This window comes from Eleutherodactylus coqui, chromosome 6 (genome assembly GCF_035609145.1).
Source record: "Eleutherodactylus coqui strain aEleCoq1 chromosome 6, aEleCoq1.hap1, whole genome shotgun sequence".
NCBI lineage: Eukaryota > Metazoa > Chordata > Amphibia > Anura > Eleutherodactylidae > Eleutherodactylus > Eleutherodactylus coqui.
The window spans coordinates 95,000,335-95,024,125 of record NC_089842.1 but is presented as its reverse complement, the minus strand read 5'-3'; the positions used below and the strand labels follow the sequence as shown (position 1 = coordinate 95,024,125).

General features: G+C 43.1%; 1 protein-coding gene across 4 annotated transcripts in view; it reads right to left on the bottom strand.

The window, feature by feature from the left end:
* LOC136632373 (ETS-related transcription factor Elf-5-like) overlaps positions 1–22,906 on the bottom strand; it is a 30,077-nt gene extending 7,171 nt beyond the window's left edge. Inside the window, exons 1-8 of one of the 4 annotated variants that reach the window (XM_066607186.1) lie at positions 22,493–22,906; positions 21,428–21,894; positions 17,778–17,814; positions 17,294–17,410; positions 13,071–13,244; positions 6,124–6,210; positions 5,079–5,162; positions 3,960–4,152 (exon numbers count right to left, since the gene is read on the bottom strand). In XM_066607186.1, coding sequence (XP_066463283.1) covers positions 3,960–4,152; positions 5,079–5,162; positions 6,124–6,210; positions 13,071–13,244; positions 17,294–17,381 — 626 coding nt within the window. In that variant the 5' untranslated portion in view covers positions 17,382–17,410; positions 17,778–17,814; positions 21,428–21,894; positions 22,493–22,906. The other 3 variants (XM_066607185.1, XM_066607183.1, XM_066607187.1) reach the window with 3 other exon arrangements.
* Positions 22,907–23,791: the final 885 nt, after the last annotated feature.

The window sequence follows — 23,791 nt, the reverse complement described above, 5'->3', positions numbered from 1 at the left end:
TCTTTCACTGACCTCTGGCATTTTCCCCTCCTCACTCAAACATTCCATCATATCCCCTCTGCTAAAGAAATCGACTCTTGACCCGACCGACGCTGCCAACTACCGACCCATCTCAAATCTCCCCTTCATCTCCATACTTCTAGTATGACTGGTCTATTCCCGACTCACGCTTTCTCTCTGAAAATTCCCTTCTCGACACCCTACAGTCCTGCTTCTGCCCCTTATACTCTACCAAAACTGCCCTCACAAAAGTATCTAACAACCTCTTGATGGCCAAGTCGAGAAGTGACTACTCCCTACTAATCCTCCTTGACCTCTCCGCTGCATTTGACTGCATTTGATCGGCTTAAAGGGCACCACTCTTTCCTGGTTTTCCTCCAACCTCTCTGATGTCTCCTTCACTGGCTCTACCTCCTCCTCGCTCCCTCTCTAGATGTCGGGGTCACTCGGTCCTCAGGCCCCTCCTCTTCTCTATCTGCACAGCCCCAATCAGACGTATTATTTGCAGCTTCAGCCTCCAATATCATCTCTATGCTGACAACACTCAGCTATACTCACCTTTCCTCCAAAACATCACTGACTGTCTTTCCACTGTCTCTAATACCATGTTCTCCCTCTTTCTCAAACGTAACCTCTGTAAAACTAACCTTCTTGTCTTCCCGCCCTCCGCCAGCCGACCTCCCCATAATATTTCCATCTCCGTGTGTGGTACCATCATAACCCCCAAGCAGCATGCCCACTGTTTTGTGGTCACACTGGACTCTGACCTCTCCTTTACCCCCCACATCAAATCCCTGGCCTGAACATGCCACCTGGGACATTGCAAAAATCTTTCCATTTCTCACTTTGGACACGCTAAAGACACTCATCGTCGCCATCATCCATTCTCGGTTTAATTACTGCAATACGATGCTAATCTGCCTTCTCCGCACCAGACTCTCTCCTCTTCAATCCATATTAAATGCGGCAGCCAAGCTCTTCTTCCTATCAAGCAGCTTCTCTGATGCCTCTGCACTATGCCAGTTGCTGCACTGGCTGCCCATCCATTACTCAATTAAAACTCCTAACCCACAAAGCTTTCCATGGCACCGCACCACTGTATATCGCTTCTCTGTCCATATATCACCCAGCCCGTGCACTGCATTCCGCTAACACACTCAGACTAAACACCCCTCTAATACGAACCTCTCATGCCCACCTCCAGGATCTCTCCAGAACGGCACCAATCCTCTGAAACGCACTACCCCAAAATATCCGGACAATCACCAATGCCCGTAACTTTAGACTTACCTTAAAAACGCACCTCTTCAAAAAAGCATATCAAATCCCCTGAACAATCCCCCCCACCCTCACCCTCCACAATCTGCCCCTCCCACTGCACACCTGGACTATCTTCCACCTAAGGCACCCCTCACTCCCCATTTCCCTGTACCTCCTGCATCACCCTCCTCACTGTACACTAATTTGTTTGATGTAGGCCCCCATCCCTATTGTTTCCTACTTATTGTATGCTATATGTACCTATTTGTCTGTGCTCCCCTGTTCTGAAAGCGCTGCGGAATAAGTTTGCGCTATACATATAAAAACTATTATTATTTAAATGATCAGTTTTACGAGTGCATATCTGATTCTCTCGGACAGATATTGTACTCGCCCTTGTAAATACAGCCTGAAGGGGATGTCTGGGATGAAAAATAGTTTGTTCTTGTTCAGACACAGCACCACATTTGACAATGGGATGTGTCCAGTATTACAGCTCATGCACAGTCCAAGTTGCAATACCAGACAGCCCATGGACAAAATTGGCACTAATTCTGGAAAAAAAAGAAGCAAACTCTGCAGTCAGCGCTGGGGAACTTACTTTATTTAATATTTGGATGATTGGATTTGGGGTTAGAGACGTTAACATGCACCTATAGATTTCCACCTGGATCTGAGGGGTTGAGCCTTACATTACTGTTTTCCTCCCTGGATATGTGAGTATACTCCAGTTTCTTCCCTTTGCACACTCTTTACCAACTCTTTACACACTTTTTTACTTTCATGGTCTTTGCTACACTGTCCTGGGGCATGCTCTGGTGTGGAGGCCGCTCACCTCCATTTGTGAAAGTTTATGTAAGACCTGGACTTGCTACTTATTACCAAAAATATGGCTCTTCGTGGAAACCAGTGTGACATCATCCGATGCCAGACTCTTGGTGGGTCCATTCTTTTTGAAATTATTATTGTTTGGCTATTATCGTAGCAATTTGGCACCAGTGGGATCTTTGTACTAACATTCATTCATAGCCTTGGAGAGCTAGTAAGGAGCCCATGGCTGTCTGTACATTAAGGTTGCTGCTAGAGCAAGCTATGTGTTACCCTAACAACTGCCTGTGTCATAGAAAAACAAAGTATTAGCATACACGGGTATGCTAATAGATTAGAATTAAAAAAACATTAAATAGTAAATCCTTACTAGGATTTTAAAAGAAGAGTAAAAAAAATATACACAAAAAATTGCAAAGAAACCTAGTTATTTACTATAAAAAAAAAAAACATTTCAAAACGTTACATAAAAACATAAAAAACTAATTAGATAAACATGAGGACCATAATAACCCGAAGAATTCATTTAACAGGTTATTCTGTGTGAAACATGAACGGTACGAAAATAAAGAAAAAAAATGCAGAAAATTGCTTTTTCTATATTCACGCTGCAAAACAAATTGCACAATAATTTATATAGAAGAAAATTGCCAGCACTCCACACAATAATTTATATGTACCCCCACAGCGCCAACAAAATCCAATTTCTTGCGCATAAAACAAGGCCTCATATAGCCACAATAAAAAGTACAAATACGCCAAATCTGATGAAATTCAAAGAAGTAAAATGAAAAATGAAGCTGGTTATTAAAGGGTTGCAAGTTGTAAACTACTTATAGCCTATCCACAAGATAGGTCATCAATAGTAGATCGTCCAGAACCCCATTGATTAGCTGTGCCCTGGGTTATTGCACGTGTACACTGAGCTGATTTCTGCAGGAAGCAGACGGCTCCGTTCTTATTGCAGTGGCCATGCTTGGTATTGCTGGTCAAGTTCCCATTGAGATGAATAAGAACTTTGCCTGCAATACCAAGCCTGACCACTGCAGTGGGAACAGAGCTGTTTGCTTACTGTAGAAATCATCTCAGTCCACAAGCACAAAGAAAAGCTGATCGATGGGGTTCCCAGGCAGTAGACCCTCGATGACCAGCTATCGATGTCTTATCCTGAGGCCATAAGTAGTTTACAATTGGACAACCCTTTCAGGTCTAAACAAACAAGCCTGGTCTTCAAGGGGTGAAGACAAATCTACTAGACTCATGCACAAAAACAGGAAAAGCAGTATTACCATGATATGATCTGGTCTGCTTGTGTCAGTCTGACTTTTCAGAAGTCCTGGAAAAAGGACTTCTGCTGTGTCCTAAAGAAGCACATCCCAGAGTTCATTTTCATAAGAGGTATTATCAAACCTTGTAAAATTAATGGCTTATGCTCAGGATAAGCCATTCATTTTTGACCTGTTGGGGTCCACCGCTCGGGATCCCTGCTGATCAGCTAATGGAGGTGGCTCATATGAGGTTGGAAAGCGCCTTTAACACCTATTGTTTTTAAATAAGAGGTGGCATGCTGAATATGATCACCATTATGCACTTCACAAAACTGGCAGATGTCCCAGCATCTATATGGGGAAACCATTTTGCCTATCAGTATGTTTTTGGATAGTGACCATATTACTCCAGCGCTAGTCTGCCAGTGTACAACCCAATCATGCACTAAGGCTTTTTCTCTGCATGATACTGCATGGTGCTTCTTAGTTGCTTATTCATTTCTTTCACCATATGACACTTTCTAACTGGCTTTGGTTAGATATGGATGAAGTTGATGAACACCCAAATACTTCAGTGCAGGTATAGACCTCTTAGTCTCTTACCTCAAAGCCCGACTTAGCTTCTCATAATTCATACATTTGTTTTTCTTCTGTTCCCCCCATAGCTGTGCAAACATGTCAGACTTAACAACACGAAATGTCCCTTCCTTGCGGTTCTCCCAGCGGATGGCATCTTGGTTCTTTTGTGGACTCAGTAGTAGATCACGTACAAATTCCCATAGGTGCACACTCTGGTCTGGAAAAGAGGGAAGGCGGTGTTACATAATTATGTAAACTGTACTATGTGTAGGGTACAGGAAGGAGTAGGGGTAGCGTGGAGTTTATGGAGTATCAATATGAGAATGAGAGGTTCAAGTTAAAGGGACCCTTAATTTGATTTTGTTAGCAGAGCAGAGGGCCCGGGCTTGGTGATGGATTGAGATGAGGAAGCAATGTAGGGCAGTGCGGTGCTGTGGAGAGCTTTGTGGGTGAGAGTAGTGAGTTTAAATTGAATTCTGTATTTGATGGGCAACCAGTGCAGCAACTGGCACAGGTCAGAGGCGTCCGAGTAGCGGCTGGACAGGAAGATGAGCTTCGCTGCTGCATTCAGGATGGATTGGAGAGGGGAGAGTCTGGCGCAGGGGAGGCCGATCAGCAGCGAGTTGCAGTAATTGAGCCGAGAGTGGATGAGGGCATTTAATGAAGACAAAAAAGAAAAGGAAAAAGAGGGAGAAAAAGAAAAAGGAAAAAGAGCAAGAAAAATAAAAGGAAGAAGAGAAAGAAAAAGGAAGAAGAGAAAGAAAAAGGAAGAAAAGCAAGAAAAAGAAAAGGAAGAAGAAAAGAGAAAAAAGGAAAAGAAAAAAAGAGGAAGAGAAATGAAAAAAAATGATGAAGAAGAAATAATTTTAGTGGATTCGTCCATGATGAACTGCCCGAGGCTCAGGTTCACACTGAACTGAACTTTTAGCAAAGGTCAACTTGAAACAAGGTTCAACTGTTTCAATTCGCTCAATGCTATACATCATCCTCAGGAGAGGCGGGAATACCCAACATCCCATAAAGACTTGTCACCAGAGGATAGGCTGTACTAATATCATGGATCATACTATGTATTCTTGATAAGATGGGTTTCAGAACATACAACATAATGAAGTAGTAGATGGGAGGGCAGGTCTCTCTTACTTGTCCTGTTTCCTTTGGCTGCTCGTCGACTGTGTTCTTTTGGAGTAACTGGAGATGGTTTTGTTTTCTGCATACTGGTCTCCTCTTTACAATAGTGAAAATTAAAATAGTTAGCAACATAGTCTATCAAACCTACTGCTTATCACAGGATCCAAACTAGAAGAGCCCTGTTCCCACAGAAGAGACTACAGATAACTTTGGCTACAGTATCGAGTTAGCAAATGTAAAATCATTCCCAATATATCTATGTAATCTCCTAGTTGTATTCACTTTTTCACTTCATATTTCCTTTACTTTGCATAGGGTAAACAAAAATCTACACTTGCTAGAAGGAAACCATCAACAAGTAGGTCATCTGTTGCTGATGAATCTGTTATTCCTATTATGTGTTTATATATATCATACAGTATATTGCTGAGAAGGAGCTTTCAGTCTGGTTGAATCATAAACATTTTAATAGCCCTGCCACCTGGTTCACTAACACGTAAGTATTAGTCGAGGCAAGTTTATGTATTTATAAGTTTATCAGATCATTAGGACGTTTACGAGACTTGGGGTAGTCAAAGATTTCAAAATTGGAAATAAAAAGCCACAAGAAAATCCATTAGCAGCAGTAACAACCCTACTTTTTGATGGTTTCCAGGTAGCAACAAATAGTTTCAACACTAAAAACTGTGTCTGGAGGTGCATGAAGGCTACGTTCACACCTAGAACTTTTTTATTTTATATCATAGTTAGTTACATTTTTTGGACTTGTAACAACTAGCCGCATGCACTGGGGGTCTGACAGCTGGACCCCCAGATCCCAAGAAAAGGGGTGAAGGAGAGAAGTGGCCACACATCCATGCTCCCACTCTGTTATAGCCTATGGGAGTGACAACAACAGTCCACAGATATGCTATAAATATCTGTCAGCAAAGTACCCCTTGAATAACAGGTCCTGTGTGAATACGTCATGTGAACATATCAGCGACCGAGAGTTCAAACGAGATCACTCATTTCCAAACATGCATTCGTATTATTGGAAATGACGTGTTCCACTTACCGCAAACTGAAGTCTGAGGGTTTGTCTTCTGCTGTAAAACCTGTTGGTCCAAATTCTTTCTGTGTGTAGTCACCGTGGCCAACAGGTCTGTGAGGTGGTGACACATTAACCATAGACAAAGAGAAACAAGAAGCCATAAACGATTAGATAGAAGGCGGCTGTGGTCGATACTGCTCTAGCAGGCGTTCATCGCTGTTTCGCAAAGGTTAACTGTTTCTTCCCTGGGGATTTCTTTTTATAGATTACTATACGAATTTATTTTGGGAACATATAATAAAACCAATTATCTCGCTGAGTGACTGTGGAATGTAAGAGAAGAATTTACAGGAAGAAAACTTAGTGTAAATACTAAATCAATATATGGTTCATGGGGTTTTCCAAAGCTTACAAAATAGATCCTAATGGCAGCAGATGGCACTTTATGACAAACTAGGCACTACTCATAGGTTAGATGTTCCCCTGCTTAGAGGCAGTTGCCTCAGTCCTCGAAACACCTTTAAGTGGTCATGTGACATTCATCATTTATGTGGCGGCTGCAGCCAATCAATGGTCAACTATCACGGATGATGCACACATGACCACTGATGCTAGTCATTGGTTGCTGCAGTCATGTGAATTGTGTGTGACCACTGTAAGAGCTTCTGGGACCAAGGTAGTTGCATTGGAGCATAGGGAGATCTAACCTGTGAGCAATACCTATTTTGTTATCATGCACCATGCTCTGTTGTATGTCAACTTTAATTACAACTTTAGTGGCTCTAGTTCACTCCACTTGTACATTCTATCCTTACAATTGGTCATCAATGTGTAATAGGTTGGGATCTGAGCCCCAAGACTCCCAGCAGTTGGCAGAAGAAACTGCTTATCAAGGCATAGCGACATCTATATGAGTACAACCAATGCACTGAGACCCTAACAGTGCATCGGCTCCGTCGGGGAACAGGCACTGTGAAGGGGAGAAGCTGTCTGCAGCACAGAATTGCTTTTCCTTACAAAGCGCTGGGGTACAGAGCAGCAGAGCAGGAAACTAATAAATGCAAAGCTAGGGACAGATCATGGTGTCACAGGGCCAAGTATGTTTAAAAATCACTAAAATAAATAAACAAACAACTGTGCCTGCACTAGAGCGAGCAGTGCAGACACAGCTGGAGCTCCCTGTGCAGCTATGCAGTTAGCTAAATGAAGATGGATTTCTCAGCCCTATCTTCACCTAGCTGCATATAGATCTTACATAACAAATGTACAGAATAGACTGATAAAACCTATTGCAAAAATGCTTATAATCGCCTATTCTGTACACTACAAAAAAAATGTGAAATGCAATTACTCCAAGCAAACAGGGCTGAGCTGCAGTACCAAGCACGGCCATATGGGCATTGCTGTACCTAGATAAAAAATGAATATGCAGCAGCACTTGCTGCACCCCTAGGGAACATACATTAACTATCTAGGCTGAGAATAGGCCATCAATTGAAAAGCATGAAAAACTCTTTCAAGAAGTTAAAGCCTTGATAACGAACTATAACTGCCCATTCCCTTGCAATAGATGTTGGCTGAACACTCATTCAACTGACAGATATCCTTTCAACTCCCCTATACACATACATGCTGGGCTCAGCTGAGTATTCCTGTGCTTTCAATGGGAAGAAGAGAATATACCGCTGCTAAATACCACTGGCAGCGGCTTATCTCCTGCAGAAACAAAAGATAAGGAATAGTGAAATCCAACAGTTACATGTCGGCCACTCCCATGCACATCCAAAATCAGCGGGTTCTGTCAAAATGCAACTACAATGTATGAGCACCCTAAGACAGCACTATTGGATGAAGAGCCCCAGGATGCAATGTGTGTAACCTTTTTAACCCCTTAATGACGCAGCCCGTTTTTTCCTCCCCCCTTAAAAAAATCATAACTCCTTTATTTATCCATCGACGTCGCTATATGAAGGCTTATTTTTTGCGGGACGAGTTGTATTTTTCAATGGTGCCATTAACCGTACCATATAATGTACTGAAAAACTTTTTAAAAATTCTAAGTGGAGTAAAAAATTTTTTCCCCGTCATCTTTCAGTGCGCCTTGTTTCTACGGCGCACAAACTGCAACAAAAGCGACATGATAACTTTATTCTATGGGTCAGTACGATTGCTACGATACCAAATTTGTATAGATTTTTTTTACTAAACTACTCTTTTTTTTAAATTTTTTTCAATTATTTTCTGGGGTCATCTTGTGCGTGCAATAGCTTTTTTATTTTTTCGTCAATGTAGTTCAGCGATGGCTCATTTTTTGCGGGATGTCCTGTAGTTTCCATTACTACTAATTCGGAATACAAACTACTTTTTGATTGCTTTTTATTGCGTTTTTTCTGGGAGACAGGGTGACTGAAAAAGTGCATTTCTGGCATTCTTTATTTTTTTGTTCGGTTGAAGTTCACCCTGCAGGGTAAATAATGTGTTACTTTGATAGATCGGACTTTTACGGACGTGGCGATACCAAATATGTATTTTTATTTTACTATTTAGACTTTTTAATCATAGATATGGCAAAAGGGGGGTGATTTAGACTTTTATTCCTTTTTTTTTTAACAATTAAAAAAACTTGATTGCTCTTTTTTTAACTTTACTTTTAAGTTCCCCTGGGGACTACAATATGCAAAACTTTGATCACTATAGCATTACGTCATACTGCATTCTGACAAGCAGCCTATCAAGCCACCCCACGGGGATGGCTTGATAGGCAGTCTCTCAAGGCAGCCCTGACACCTGCACGGCTCCCCCGATGTCACAGCGGGGGGAGCCGTACGGGACCCCCAAACAACGTTCGGGGGCTTTAAATGCCACTGTCAGAATTGACAGCGGCATTTAAAGGGTTAATAGCCGCGATCGGCTGAACGCGGCTATTGCCCACGGGTGTCAGCTGTAATAAACACCCCGCCCCGCGACCTCTCTGCACAATTACCCCGACGCTCCAGGACGTAAATGTACGTCCTGGAGCGGGAAGGGGTTAATATTTAGACGTCTCTCCACAAATAACATTTATGGCACATACCAGTATACTGATTACACACCTCTGCATTGACACCTTTGGTATATGTAGAAACAGCCACTAGAAGCTGCTTATGTCTTCTATGGAGCATAATGGACATTATCTACACATGTGTAGCCAACTCTACTAGGAACAGGATCGGTGGAGATCCGTGGCCAATCTTCTTGGTTTTTCTGCATAGGACACTTACTTTTTGCTAGGTAAATCTTTTAAGAGTTAATTAATGCTGGGACCCTCAACAATCAGCTATAATCTTTGGAAGAATCAAGCAGAAAGTGTTTATTAACCCCTTAAGTACCAGGCTGTTTTGTACCTTAAGGACCAGACACTTTTTAGAGATTTTTCCCATGCGGTGGTTTTCTGTCCTATTTTTTTTCCTTTAGCTCCCAAAATTATTTTTGCGTTTTTTTTTCCCTGTGGCATATAGGGCGATTTTTTAAATATCTTTTTCACTAACTTTTTTTTCTGTTTTTTAGTTTTATTGGGGGTAAAAAGTTAAAAAGAGATTTCTTTACTATTTAGAGTTGTTTTTTTTTAATTAGTATTTTTACACTAAAATAAAATATGGGGATGGGTTTCTCATTTTGTTTCGGACATTTTGATAAATAATATGTATGGGTTTGGATTACGGGGCGCATACCGCGACGGTTTTTGTTGGCGTCGGCTTTGGGTCCTTTTCTTTTTTATGTATATTTTTTATTTTGTTCTGTAATTTTTTCTTACTTTTGTAACAATTTTTTTTACCATTTATGTCCCCCCATGACATCACATAAAACCTTTGAGGGACATTCACGTTTTTTGTTTTTTTTTTATACACTTTTCCACTGTAACTTCTGTATCCACAAAAGCCCCAGTTACAGGGAATAGTATCCCCTATAGTGACAATAGTCAGTGGTATCGATGATCAGGGGTGCAACGACCCTATAGCTCTGCTGTGTCAGGGAATCTTGGTGGTCATGTGACCGCTGGCTCACGTAGTGGAGGAAACACTTCCACTTTCACTTTTTAGGAAAGAGTGCTCATTGAGCACTATGTACCCGGACAGCAGAAGGCAGAAATGGTTAAAAAATGCTTCTCCCTTCTCCTCCTGGTTCTCAGCTGTGACTAACAGCTGACCACCTGACCCGCTCCTGCTTGATTGCAGGAGCAGAGGCTTTAATCTCGCGCCGTATTTCTGTGATTGGGTGGGATTAGGGCCCAGAACCAAGCGCTGTAAATTTAAGCTTGGTCCTTAAGCGGTTGTCTGAGTTGGACCTCTGATTGATCGCTGAGCTCTGTTATTGGCTGCAGCCCTTGTGACTTCCTGTAAACCGAATGGGACTGCAGCTGTAAGCAGAGATCAGAGCGGGGGACACAGCAGGAGCAGGGAAAGGTGAGTATATGACAATTTTTTATGTTACTCAATGGGAAAGGGGTCGGACATTCCCTTTAACTCTGGAGTAGCACTGCAGAGGAAATGAAGCATAAAGACTCTTTTTACAGAGAACGATCATTGTTCAGATGTGGGAAAGGACCCTTACACAATCCCCATTGAAATCAACAGGTTGTGTGTGTAACGCACATGGGGTAAGACCCAACTTTAAGGGGGTTCATTGTCTTAGCATTTAGCTCCTAATGTCAAGCACCAGCCATCCGCCATTACTTAGTAGCACATTACTTTGGACAGAAACTCTTGCTGCACAAGTTACCTTTATATAAACTAAGCAGGTTGTGAATCTGGAGAAACACACACAGAACACGCCTGTATATGAGAACCGCCTCAAGTAAATAGCTTGTAAAAAAAATTACGAGGCCACTGAAAAGAAGATTAGCAAATAAACCGTAAAGGTTGTGCCTGACCAGACATGTACAGCCCTGCGTACAGATAGCGATAGGCCTACTGTTAGGATTCATGCCAGTCACCCCGTGCAAGAAAGAACAGTTGCACGGAAGAAGCCGCTAGGAATTTAAAGGGGCCCTTAACCCCTTCAAGACTCAGATCTATTAAAACTTTATGGGCACAAAACTATTCAAAGATTTGCAGTGTGTCCGGCTGATCTCACATGACCATACGGTAATACACTGCGAAAACTATACCACTTGATATTACAGCTATAGTTCTTGTACTACTAATAGCCAAAATGGCAAAAAAATGTTGTTCCATTTGGCTTCTAGGTGCACTGAAAGAATACACTGGACAACATAGTTTATGAGACTGGTGTATTAATGACGATAGAGCCCCCTACCTCACCTATGGATAGTGGTTAACGGCTGCTGTATACATGCGCTTACAGTCAACACTGTGGGTGGTAAGAGGGGTGCTCTCCTCATGAATACACCAGGCTCATAAGTGATGTGTCCAGAGTAGACTTTCAGTGCGTCTAGTATCCAAACAGCACAAGTTTGTGCCATTTTGGCTATTAGTAGTTTAGACCTGTACCTGTAATACGCTTCCCTTTCATAGAGTAGCGTATTAATCCGACAGATCTGCTTTATGTTTTGAATCAATGGCTTGGCACCTGGTTCACAGTTTCCTAGGCAGTGTTTAGCTACTGTGTTTCCCTGAAAATAAGACAGTGTCTTAAATTAATTTTTGTTCAAAAAGGTTTAACTTTTTTACATGTATAGCTGCCTGGACACTATTTAAATTGACTTTTTTAATTAACTGTTAGAAGGGCTTAATTTTAGAGTAGGGCTTATATTTCAAGCATCCTCAAAAAGCCTGAAAAATCATTTTGCATCCTCAAAAATTCTGGAAAATCATGCTATGTCTTATTTTCAGGGTATGTCTTATTTTCAGGAAAGCAGAGTATTAGGTATGACTGCTGTACCTGGTGAGTTGTGGTGATCTAGTGACCTGTCTTTGAAGACCATAATGTTCTGTAACTAAAGGGAAACTCATAGACCTTTTTTACGCACTTTTTCTGTATTTAAAAAGTCCAAAAATTTGACGCAAGGCCTGCTAGCACAAAATATTTTTGTGACTATGTAAGTGGTTCCCTGCTGTGCACCACCTTTCCAAAAAGGGTGTGTGGCTTGTTGGGCGGGCACATCAATACATTTGTGTATAATTTATGTTGGGAGGGCACATCAATACATTTGTGTATAATGTATGCCAAATCAGACCTGACATCCATGTCTATGTAGATGCATGAAGCAGCCAAGATGCGCCTTATATAGCAAATAAGATCATTCCAGAGAAGGGACAGGGTGTGAGAAGGTGATTGATGAAGAAGCAAAACCAAAACCAAAAGCAAAGCAAAGTTTGCATGAGGGTGTTAGCTGGAGGTTACAGTGGTAATGCAAAAAGGGAGTTCATCTCATATCTTCCCTTCTTTCTTCCATTCCCATCTTCTCTTCCCTTCTTTCTCTCCTTCCTGTCATTCTTCCCTCCCTTCTTAGGGAACTCTTACCTATTCTATTGAAAGTCGCCCAAATCTGCTGATTCTGGTGGGGATGTTCTGTTCTTTCCCTGATGACAAATGTCAGGGAAAAGAAGGATTGGGCATATTGTATCTCAACATGTCCGATCCTGTGTTCCTGTGCATGGTAAGCCAATTCCAGGGGGTCTGCAGCGGCCTATTCCCACCTTCCTATTGAAAACACATGCATGCACAGTTGAGGAGGAATCGCTGTCTTGTGAGCTGTTGAACAAGTCCTTGGTCAACAACTATTGGAATCCTCTTTTTACATGGGACGATCTTCGCTTGTCCGAGCAAACAAGCTAGTGACGTCATCACCAGCCCGCTTGCCCTGGGGCAGCCTATTAAGACTACATGATTCTCGCTCATCGTTCAGTCGCTGGCTGCGTTTACACTGTATGATTATGGTTCATTTTCTGTCTAAGCGCAGCATTAGTGTATGAGCAGCTTTAGAGAGGTAGTGTTAAGCAATAAAACTCTTATCACCAGTGTACACTCACCTGTAAAAGGGGGGAGCGTGTCGCTGACGCCAGTGCTGTCAGCCAGGTTACACATATCTGAGTCACCAGAGGAATAATCAGTAGAGGTAAGATAAGCCAAAAATGGCAAATCTATGTCATTTATATCACAGCCAAACTCTGCGCAGTCCCATGAATTTGGGATTGTGGGAAGCTCTGCAAATAAAAGTGAAAGAAAAGTTCATTTTACCAGAAGTAATTCCAATATGCAAGAGGATGAATTTAACTTGGCTGAGCCTCTATTATTACCTAAGGTTACCGAGTTCTCAGGGTCATTTATTTTCCTTAAGAGGGGATCTGCCACTGTAATATACAGAATAGGGACAGGTCCGTTGGGGTATTAGAGCAAGCGGTGTGGGTAACAAGAGCTGAGACAGGATACAGCTAACTCATCCCCTGTATTCACTGGGGGGGTGCTCCCACTCTATACTCTCTCCACCCCATTGCCAATGATTGACGGCTGCTTGACATTGATGAATCTACTGTATGTGAATACAGATTAAAAGTCCTTCAGTGGTAAGAAGGATGGGGGATACAGGGGACACTCTCTATGGGTCTGCTGTTTTCCGTCTTAGCTCCTATTAACCAAACGGTAGAATATTTTTTGTGTCATTGGTCTAATAGTCCAGCAGACCCATCTCTGTGAATGCTATGATGCTTAATATGGTGACAGATCCACTTTAATATCTAGTACCTTTAATCAGAGGCATAACTTTAAAGCTGCTGGGCCCCAATGCAAAACCAGTAACAGGGCCCCCAACTGTAATGCTTTATTGATAGTACTGGGCTCCTTATATGGAAAAGAGAGGCCTTGTGGGCCCCCTAAGGCTCCTGGGCCCGGGTGCAACCGCATCCCCTGCATCCAATATAGTTACGCCAGTACTGTCTGACTCAGACATGCTTAAGGTTTCTTGGTCATTCCAGTAGTGATGGGCATATGGAAGCCATGTGCAAACATTCATACAGTGGCACAGGGGGTCTCAATGATTCCACTTGAAGGACCCTTAGTAACCCTCTGATCTCTGGTATAGAGTCCATGTGATGCAGCATATTCGGTCGCTGTAAGGCAGAATACCTCTGTAATGCAATGGAGCATACCTCCGTACTGAAGGATGCATACCGAGGAACAGTATGGGTGCTATATGACAAGCCTGTACCTGAAAATTCTGTAATACAGCTGTTTTACTGAGCTACAAGTTTGTAATTTTTCACAACCTCGATAGTAACGTGACTTATATGTGACAACTACCATGTGAGTTAAAAACACATACAAAGTCTATGTAGCCTAGACAGGTTCCCCCACATATAGCTTCAGCATACAGGGAAATACTGCTGTAAGTAAAGCACCAGAGTATAAGTAAGGTTGATGATTTCCTTTTCAATTCACTGACAGCAAGCAGTGAATTTGTAGATTATGATTATACAAGATGATCTATTTAGATATAACCCTTTAATGTTTTTGTGATGCCAACTTCCACTAAAGTTATCTGCGCCACGTTACTTTCCTGAAGCGCCCTATGGCGGCCCATACGTGGTTAAGACTCGCCTGAGCGTTCTGCATCTATAAATATACAGAAGATGTTTATATGTACAACAATGCCCGTATTACAATACCTGACCCGATCATACTTACTGGAACTTCTCACGGGATGCACAATCCAGTTGGACCTGTTTGCTCTTGTCCGCACCATTGGATAGTACCAAGAGTAGTCAGATCGTGTACAGAACTTTGTAACTGCAGTATTAGCAACATGTGTATGGCTCTGTTCACACCTCAGTGTGTATATACAATGTACGCTCCCTGCTGAACGGGGTCATAGAATCATACGGCCCCAAGGAATGGGAAAAACATATCTCCACACTCTGAAGAGTTTGTCAGATGCAAAGCTGCAGTGAATCTACTGATTTGCCACAGGTTTCAGACTTTGCATTTTAATGGTGTGAAAGCCAGTGTGAAAATCTACATAAATCCCACAACTTGCTTTATATGTTATCAATCTGAAAATTCCCAAGATGCCTTGAAATCTGGGTAGATTTTAGATCCGACTTATGGATGGGGTTTTGAAATCTATTATATAGGACTAGATAAATTTGGGCAAATTTCAGTATGCACACCAAAAATCTGCTGTGTCTGAACATCGCCAAATAGTGTCTTTAAAGGGGTTGTCCGGGGCTTTCTGGATTTTTATGTAGATTGTCGGGCATCCACCACTTAGGATCCCCACCAATCAGCTGATTCACAGTGCTGCTGTAACTACAGGTGGCACCGGAAGCAGATTGCGGCCCGGGTTGGTATTGCAGGCGCAGCTCCTGCTGAATTCCATAGGAGCTGTGCCTGTAATAGCAAACCAGGCTGCCGCACTATGATCAGTGCGATCTGCTTCCTTTACTGTCCGTAATAATAGCTTCATTGGGAATCAGCTGATTATCAAGGATCCTGAGCAGCGCCCACCCCCCCCCCCTCCCCCCTTCCCGATCATCAATAGAAAAAAATCCAAAAAGTCCCAGATAACCCCTTTAGGGCATCTGCCAGGCTTTACTATAAAGTTGAGCACCACAAAAACCAACTTTGATAGGCCCACTTGATAATATATGGTCACATAAGCAAGATACTGCGCAGTATACATTGCCTTACAATAGTGTCCTATGGGAATCACCTATAGGCCACCTATATGGTTGCATGCATCAGAGGCATTCATCAGATATCTGTGGTGACAATGCAGCTACTGTCAGTCTGGTAAGTGCAGGGCAGCCGAACCATATGTACTATTAAATTAAGCTGGAAAGCAAGAAGCCCTTTCTTGATGGAGTTTGCTCCTGATACTTTGTGTATTAATTCACCATTTACAAGATCTACGCTTATTGTCAGTATATGAGAGACTAAAAGCCCATGCCTAAGCACCTGCGTTAGTGCTTCATTAGGGCTTTTGAGTCTCTTTGTTCCATTTTTGAAGCAAGGAAATTGAATTAAAATGGAATAAAATGTTCCATTTTCCCCTATTGATTTAAATGGGTTTAAAAAAAACGAAAAACTGAAAGCAAACAGAAAGGTTTTACTTTTGTTTTGTTGGAACGGAGGAATAGCACTGTAGACTGTGCAATAAAATGGAAATCTAATGCAATAGAAGCAAACGGAAACCTTTCCGTTTTTAAAAAACCCATTGAAATCAATGGGTTTAAAAAAAACGCTTTATTCCATTTTAATTATATTTCGCTGCTCTAAAAACGGAACAGAGAGATGGAAAGCCCTAATGCAGGTGTGACCTGCAATGCCCGATACAACAATGTATGAATAAGAGAGTTTGGTAGAACTCCAAACAATACACAATTGTCGAAAATGTTGCAAATTGTAGGAAATAGAGTATATCTGAATGACGCATGCAGTATAATACGTTTACTTAACACCTTCGTCATACTTCTCTTGCTTACACCATCCCATAGCTGAGATACATCTAAATAATACATTTGGCACATTTTACGACTCCTCATAGCCACACACCTTTTCAGTTATTTTCAAAACTGCCGAAGTAGGCATACAAAGTGTTAAAAAACATTTGCAGTTTGGTGGCAAACAGAAAAAAAAAAAGATTGACACTAGAGATGAACGAATCTACTCGGTTCGGGTGTTTTTGAACTCGAGCACCGCTTTTTCCGAGTAACTTACTACTCGGACGAAAAGATTCGGGGGTGCCGGGGGTGAGCGGGGGGTTGCAGAAGGGAGTGTGTGTGTGTGGGGGGGAGACAGAGAACTCCCCCCTGTTACCCCGCGCTCCACCACGCCGCCCCCCCGAATCTTTTCCTCCGAGTAGTCAGTTACTCGGAAAAAGCGGTGCTCGAGTTCAAAAACACCCGAACCGAGTAGATTCGCTCATCTCTAATTGACACCTTTCACATAATGGGGCAGATTTTCATTGGTTGGAACTAGCTTGTATTAAACTTCAAAGTTGCGTATCGTATACAGGTGCTTATTAGCGATAATCCAGGGCCACCTTTACATACCGGCAACCTGGATCCTCTGAGAGCTGAAGCTGGTGTACATACTCTATTAGTAGGTGAAATTATGCCCCCATGACAGTTCTTAAAACTGAAGAAATTTGATCATGTCTGATAGAAAAAAATGGTCTGATAGAACTCTTCCGGATGGACAAAATGATCAAAGGGTCAACAGCCACCATATAATAAGACAATTGTAAATGACATATTACCTGTTAGCGCCGTCTGGCTGGCAGCACTGGCCAGATCAGCTGTGAAGCTGGAGAAAAGGGTGAAGGGTAGTGCTGATGAGTGGTACATCCTGGCAGCCTTACAGTACGAGCATTCACCTGAGTATGCAGAATTCAGGTCAATCACAGGTAGAGGAGACAAGACAATGACATTGTCATCAGGTGCTGAGAGGTCATATTGTTCTGTCTTCATGTGATGGCAAACTGGGCCAGAGTGGGTAAAAGACTGACAGAACAGGAGGAGGAAGTTTACCGGAGACCAATAAGGTAGGTAGAAAGTCCCAGTGATAAATTGTCTGTCTTTACCTGATCTCTGTTCAGATTTCACAATGCATCTCTTCCAAGAAGCGTCAGGGAGTGAATAGGGACCTAATCGGGGTTTTTCCTTCTTATTGTTTTTTCGGGCAGTACTGCTTTCCCAGAGTTTCAGTTTAATGTTGCAGTATGGCGGTCTGCCAATTCTTACCTTGTCATTAGCTTCGGGGCACTCCCTGTAAGTTTATCTGAGAAAACAAAGAGTTACTGTGGAGTGACAGACATGCTGCATTCTTCAGAATTAAAGACTAGAGACAAACGATGATGACAAAAATAGTCTTAATGAGAGGACGGGTTAACAGGGCCAATTACATAATCATTGATCAAATATGAAATGGTCAATTAACCGTGTGGGTTATTCTTGGGTCAATGGTATCACATAAATTATGACAATGGTGCCACCTACTGGAGAAACTGTTAGTTACATGCTCCATATTGATATGGTCCCAGCAATTATGAAAGATCCCTTTGCCTTTTAAATCACAAACAGTAGGAGTAAATCATATCCCTCTACTGGCAAGGCTGCCACTGAATTTTATTGTTTAAAGTTTGAATGTATTCCTACCATGTTTCCTTGAAAATAAGACACTGTCTTATATTAATTTTTGCCCGAAAAGAGGCACAGTGTCTTATTTTCAGGGGGAAACTTATACTTACCTGGTTTGCGGTGTACCAGTGCCTCGCGCTGCTGGTCTCCGGTGGCGATGCGGAAGTCTGCAGTGTCCTCCGCACTGAGATATCTTCTTCTTTGTGGTGACAGGGCTTTGAATACCCCGCCTCCAGCAAAGCAAGCGCTGTGATTGGATCGAGCACCAGCCAATCACAGCCGCCACTTGATGAGCCAATCACAGTCATTCAGTGATGTCATTCACTGAATGGCTGTGAATGATCGAGTGCCGGCTCTGATTGGCTGGTGCTCGATCCAATCACAGCGCTCGCTTTGCTGGAGGCGGGGTATTCAAAGCCCATCACCAGAAAGAAGAGGATTTCTCAGTGTAGAGGACACGGCAGCTTGCCGCAGCACCGGGGACCATCACGAGGGACTCAAATGCCGCAGGCCAGGTGAGTATTGATGTCCCACCCCCATGTACTTTAGCTAGAGCTTATTTTCAGGGAATGGCTTATATTTCAAGCCTCCTCCAAAAACCGGGACAGGGATTACTTTTAGAGTAGGTCTTACTTTCGGGGGAAAACGGTATGTACCTGATCATTGCATATCTGTGCAAGCCCAAAGTCCTGACCAAACGCAGTTAGAGCCAATGGTTCCTCTATGTCTTTATATCTGATAAGTGGAGCACTCAGGAACCCGGACACTATTCCTTCTGAGGGCTTGTTCACATGAGCACCTACGTGCGCAAAAATCACGCGTGTAAAAACTTGCATCTATTAGAACCAATGGTTTCCTATGGGAATGTTCAGATGTTTTTTGCACGCCTAAAATTCCTTCATCGGAACGCTCCCATAGGAAATAATTGATTCTAATAGATGTGAGTTTTTTACACGTGTGATTTTTTTTTCCCGTAAGTTTGCTCTTATTCGTGTTATCATAGTCTACCCCATTAACCCCTTAAGGACATGGTCTATTTTGGTCATGAACATGCTCCAATTTTGGGGGGGATTTTCACCTCCACTTTTCACAAGCCATAACTTTTTTAATTTTTTTTCCATCAACATGGACGTATGAAGGCTTTTTTTTTTTTGTGCGGCGAACTGTAGTTTTCATTGCTACCATTTTGGGTACATGTAATGTATTATGAAACTTTTAGACATTTTTTAGAGGTCAGGGAGAGAAAATATAAATCCTGCCATTGTTTTTTTTTCTTTACAGCATTAATCATGCAGCATAAATGACAGGTTTTAGGTTTTTCCACTTTTGCACAATAAAACTCCTCTTTCGGAATTTTTATTTTTTTTACATCATTGCATTCAAAGTCTCATAACTTTTTTATTTTTCCATGAACGGAGCTCTGTGAGGGCTTTTTTTTCATGTCAAGCTGTAGTTTTTACCTGTACCATTTTGGGCTACATATGGCTTTGTTGATCACTTTTATTGCGTTTTTTTGGGGGAGGCAAAATGAGAAAAATAAGCATTTTGCCTCAATTTTTTAGGTTTTTTTTGCTGTCCAAAAATAGTGTTCAATTCACTGTACAGGTCATAACGGATACGGGGATATTAAATATGTAGATATTTTTAAATGTTTTCATTTTTTTCTACAAACAGGAAAGTGTGCAAAAAAAGGGGTTTAAATATTTTTAACGTGTTTTTTTTTAACACAATTTTTATTAGTAATATTTTTTCTTACATTTTTTATGTCCCTGTAGGGGACTTAAACCATAAAAGCTTTGATCGCTATGATAATACATTTCAGTACTTCTGTACTGTAATGAAATGTTGCTTACATTAGCAATCACAGACCATGGCAGGCCCAGATACCAGTGTATGGCATCCGATTGCCATGGCAACCCATCGGCCCTCTGCGATTACATTGATTACAACATGCAAGGGGTTTAAAGCGGGGATCAGTGTTCTCATCAATCCCAGCTGCTGCACTGGGAGGCCAGCTATCAGTCACAGCCGGCTCCCGCTGCTGGATAGGGCAGGCTCACTTCTGAGCGCGCTGCTGTTACCATGCGGTGGCTACCGGGGCCGCGGGTAGTTGGTTGGCGCGGTGAGCGCTCTTGTGGGTCCGGGCGGCAGCGGCGTGTGTGCGGGCGTCTGTGAGTGCAGCTCTATGCATGAGTCCCTCTTATGAGATTCTGCTGGGAGGTGTCGCCTCCCCCTCTCCGCCCCTGGGCGGAGGCTTCTGTTTATAAGGCTGGCAGTGAGGTCCATTCACTGCCAGTTATTGGTTTCTGTTTGAGTGTGCTAGCTTCCTGCCTCTGACAGTCTCCTGTTCCCTGCTTTTGCTTTATCTGCCAGGTTATCCATCTGCCTCGGTCTGCTGCTATTTTCTGTTTGTTTATTCACCTACCCTTCCTGTCGGTATCCTACCCAGTTCCATCTTGGTACGCCAGCGTCCCTCCTCGATCCCTAGCCAGAGTAGGGACCGCCGCCCAGTTGCCCGCCTGGGGTTAGCCAGGAGTGGAGGCAAGTAGGCAGGGACAGGGGTTGCGGGTAAGTTCTAGGGCAACCCAGGCTGGCGTATCATCGGGTAGGATACCGTAACAGCTGCCATCGACAGGACACAAGTAGAGATGGCTGGCGTACTCGCTAAGGCAAACTACTCGAGCGAGTAGTGCCTTATGCGAGTACCTGCCCGCTCATCTCAAAAGAATCGGGTGCCGGCAGGGAGAGTGGAGAGGAACGGGGGGGGGGGGGGGGGAGATCTCTCCCCCCTGCTCACTCCTGCAACTCACCGCTCTCCTTCGCCGGCACCCGAATCTTTTGAGACGAGCGGGCAGGTACTCGCATAAGGCACTACTCGCTCGAGTAGTTTGCCTTAGCGAGTACGCTCGCTCATCTCAAGAAGTAAGCTTACGACCAGTTGCATCAACTACCACTCTGCCCGGATGTAAACATACGTCCTGTGGCGTTAGGGGGTGAACACTCCCTGCAGAGAATAGTGGTTTCTTTGCTCCCTTCCCCCCCCCCCCCCATCTCCAGAAGAGTGTTGCCCAACCTTTTTAGCTTTGGGGTGCTCCTGGGAAAATGACAGGATATGAATTGTGGATTTTGTGATGGGCGTCCGCACGAATGCTCCGCTTGTGAAAGGTATGAATCTTTGAATTTTCCTTTACACTCGTGGATATGAATAGCGTATTCTGCAAATGGAAGAAAAATTGCAGCATGCTCTATTTTACCATGGAATCTGCCAGGACGGTCTCCATTGATGAGGTAATCGTCTGTTGATCTGAAATTGGTTGTATGCACTGAATAAGGTCTACAGCATTGCTAGGAGCAACAAATAGCTAAAACAAGGTCATGATGGCAGCTGGTATGGGAAAGCGTTGCTCCTGCGGTAATGCCCTCAGTCGGTCTGCAACTGTGTTCCCCAAATTATCTGCCCAGTCTGCATGCCTCCGAGTTTGCAGATGGTCCGTCACACGTCCGGCCACAGGGCCGTCTGCTCTCAGGCTTCTGGCCTTCCCCGAGGATCTGTATCTTGAGCCTGTGAAGCTGTAGTTGCTTGTGGGGATTGTCTTGCCTCCTTTAACATCTCCGGGGTGTTTTAGTCTTTCCTGAGGTCGCCAGAGACGTTGGTTCCTCCATGCCGCCACCCTCTGCCTCACTAACTTTAGGCATCTCATCATCCATGTTATCTCCAGTTCTAAAATAAAAATAAACAAACCCTTTTAAATGCTGAAAAATGTGTGCTTTCATTCCACAGTGTATTGTGTTTCTCCATGGTAAGATTTAGGTACCTTTTATGTCCTAAAAATAATAGAAATGTGTGAAAAACGCTTTACAGCCAACTTTGTGGGTGTTTAATTCTATAACATACAAACAGCACCATTAAAAAAAAAAACAGACAATAGTCATTACAGTGGGAGAGATATTTTGCAGAGCATATATTCCTGCTGCTATCTACGTATACAGCAGCAAAGCAGACAGGCGAAATATCTAAAAAAATAAAGACAATTACTTGATATTCTTATGTACTTACAGTCCGGTCTCTATCATTGGTCAGAGAAATATCAGCTGCTTCGTCAAGTATTAAGGCTTTCAGGAACCTGATCCAGACCCACTCTTGGCTTTTTGGGCCACTTCTTTGTGGAATTGATTGTGTGAGCTTCACTACTTCTGCATTTCTTCCACTTTAAACACATAGATACCAAACTTACAAGCATCTACCAAGGAGTTTGTAGCACACACATATCTAATTCAATAACACAGTAGAAATACAAAGAATAGCCAAAGATACTTACACATTTTCAACTGTGAACTTGCTCAGGCTGACTACGAAGTTTAACCCTTTCCAATCCAATTTGTATCCTGGTTTTCCTAGGGGGCTTACTCTTTTTCTACTGTTATACACGGCGCTATATGCTGGCTAAAGCCAGTACTGCATGAGGTGACACGCTGGATAGGCTCCGACAGCAGAGAGGCTGGCAATATACAGTAACAGAACCCCAACGGATGTCTTCCAACATCTGAGCTGTACAGCCCTAAATCATAATGTCTTCAGAGGTCCGACAGTGGATTGGAAAAGGTTAATAACTTCCTTCCAGGCCAAGTCCCTTCTGCTTCTCATATGATACTCCTCCAGTACCATATCCCAAAGTTCCTGTATAAGAGCAAACAAGTACCCCACGTCCAACTTTATTCATGCCATGCGTTCCAACAACCCTGTCTATCTTGTTTCTCTTCCTACCTCCACACAGCTCAGAATGTTCTTCACTTCCTGTTTGTTCCCATAGCAACATAAGATGCAATGCATTTTTTAGGATGTCCCATAGAAAAAAAAATAAGCAAGGAATGATGCAGCTCCCTTTGACATCCGCAGTGACAAGATTGTCCTGAAGAGGGGATTCATTTATTCGTCAGGTCTGGAGAGTGTCAGAGAGGAGGCTAAGGAAACATGGAGCATGGCATGGTCAGAAAATGGAACGGAATCTTGAGACTGGGAGGACACAAGATGATACATCAATAGTTTCCACCTATATTTAGCCAATTGTTTAAAGGGGTTGTCCCGCGAAAGCAAGTTGGGGTATACACTTCTGTATGGCCATATTAATGCACTTTGTAATATACATCGTGCATTAATTATGAGCCATACAGAAGTTATTCACTTACCTGTTCCGTTGCTGGCGTCCTCGTCTCCATGGTGCCGTCTAATTTTCAGCATCTAATCGCCGGATTAGACGCGCTTGCGCAGTCCGGTCTTCTTCTTTTCTGAATGGGGCCGCTCGTGCCGGAGAGCGGCTCCTTGTAGCTCCGCCCCGTCACGTGCCGATTCCAGCCAATCAGGAGGCTGGAATCGGCAATGGACCGCACAGAAGCCCTGCGGTCCACCGAGGGTGAAGATCCCGGCGGCCATCTTCACCAGGTAAGTAAGAAGTCACCGGAGCGCGGGGATTCGGGTAAGCACTCTCCGGTTTTCTTTTTTAACCCCTGCATCGGGTTTGTCTCGCGCCGAACGGGGGGGCTATTGAAAAAAAAAAAAACCCGTTTCGGCGCGGGACAACCCCTTTAAGTTCAGAGGGTAATAAGATTTTTTTTTTCTT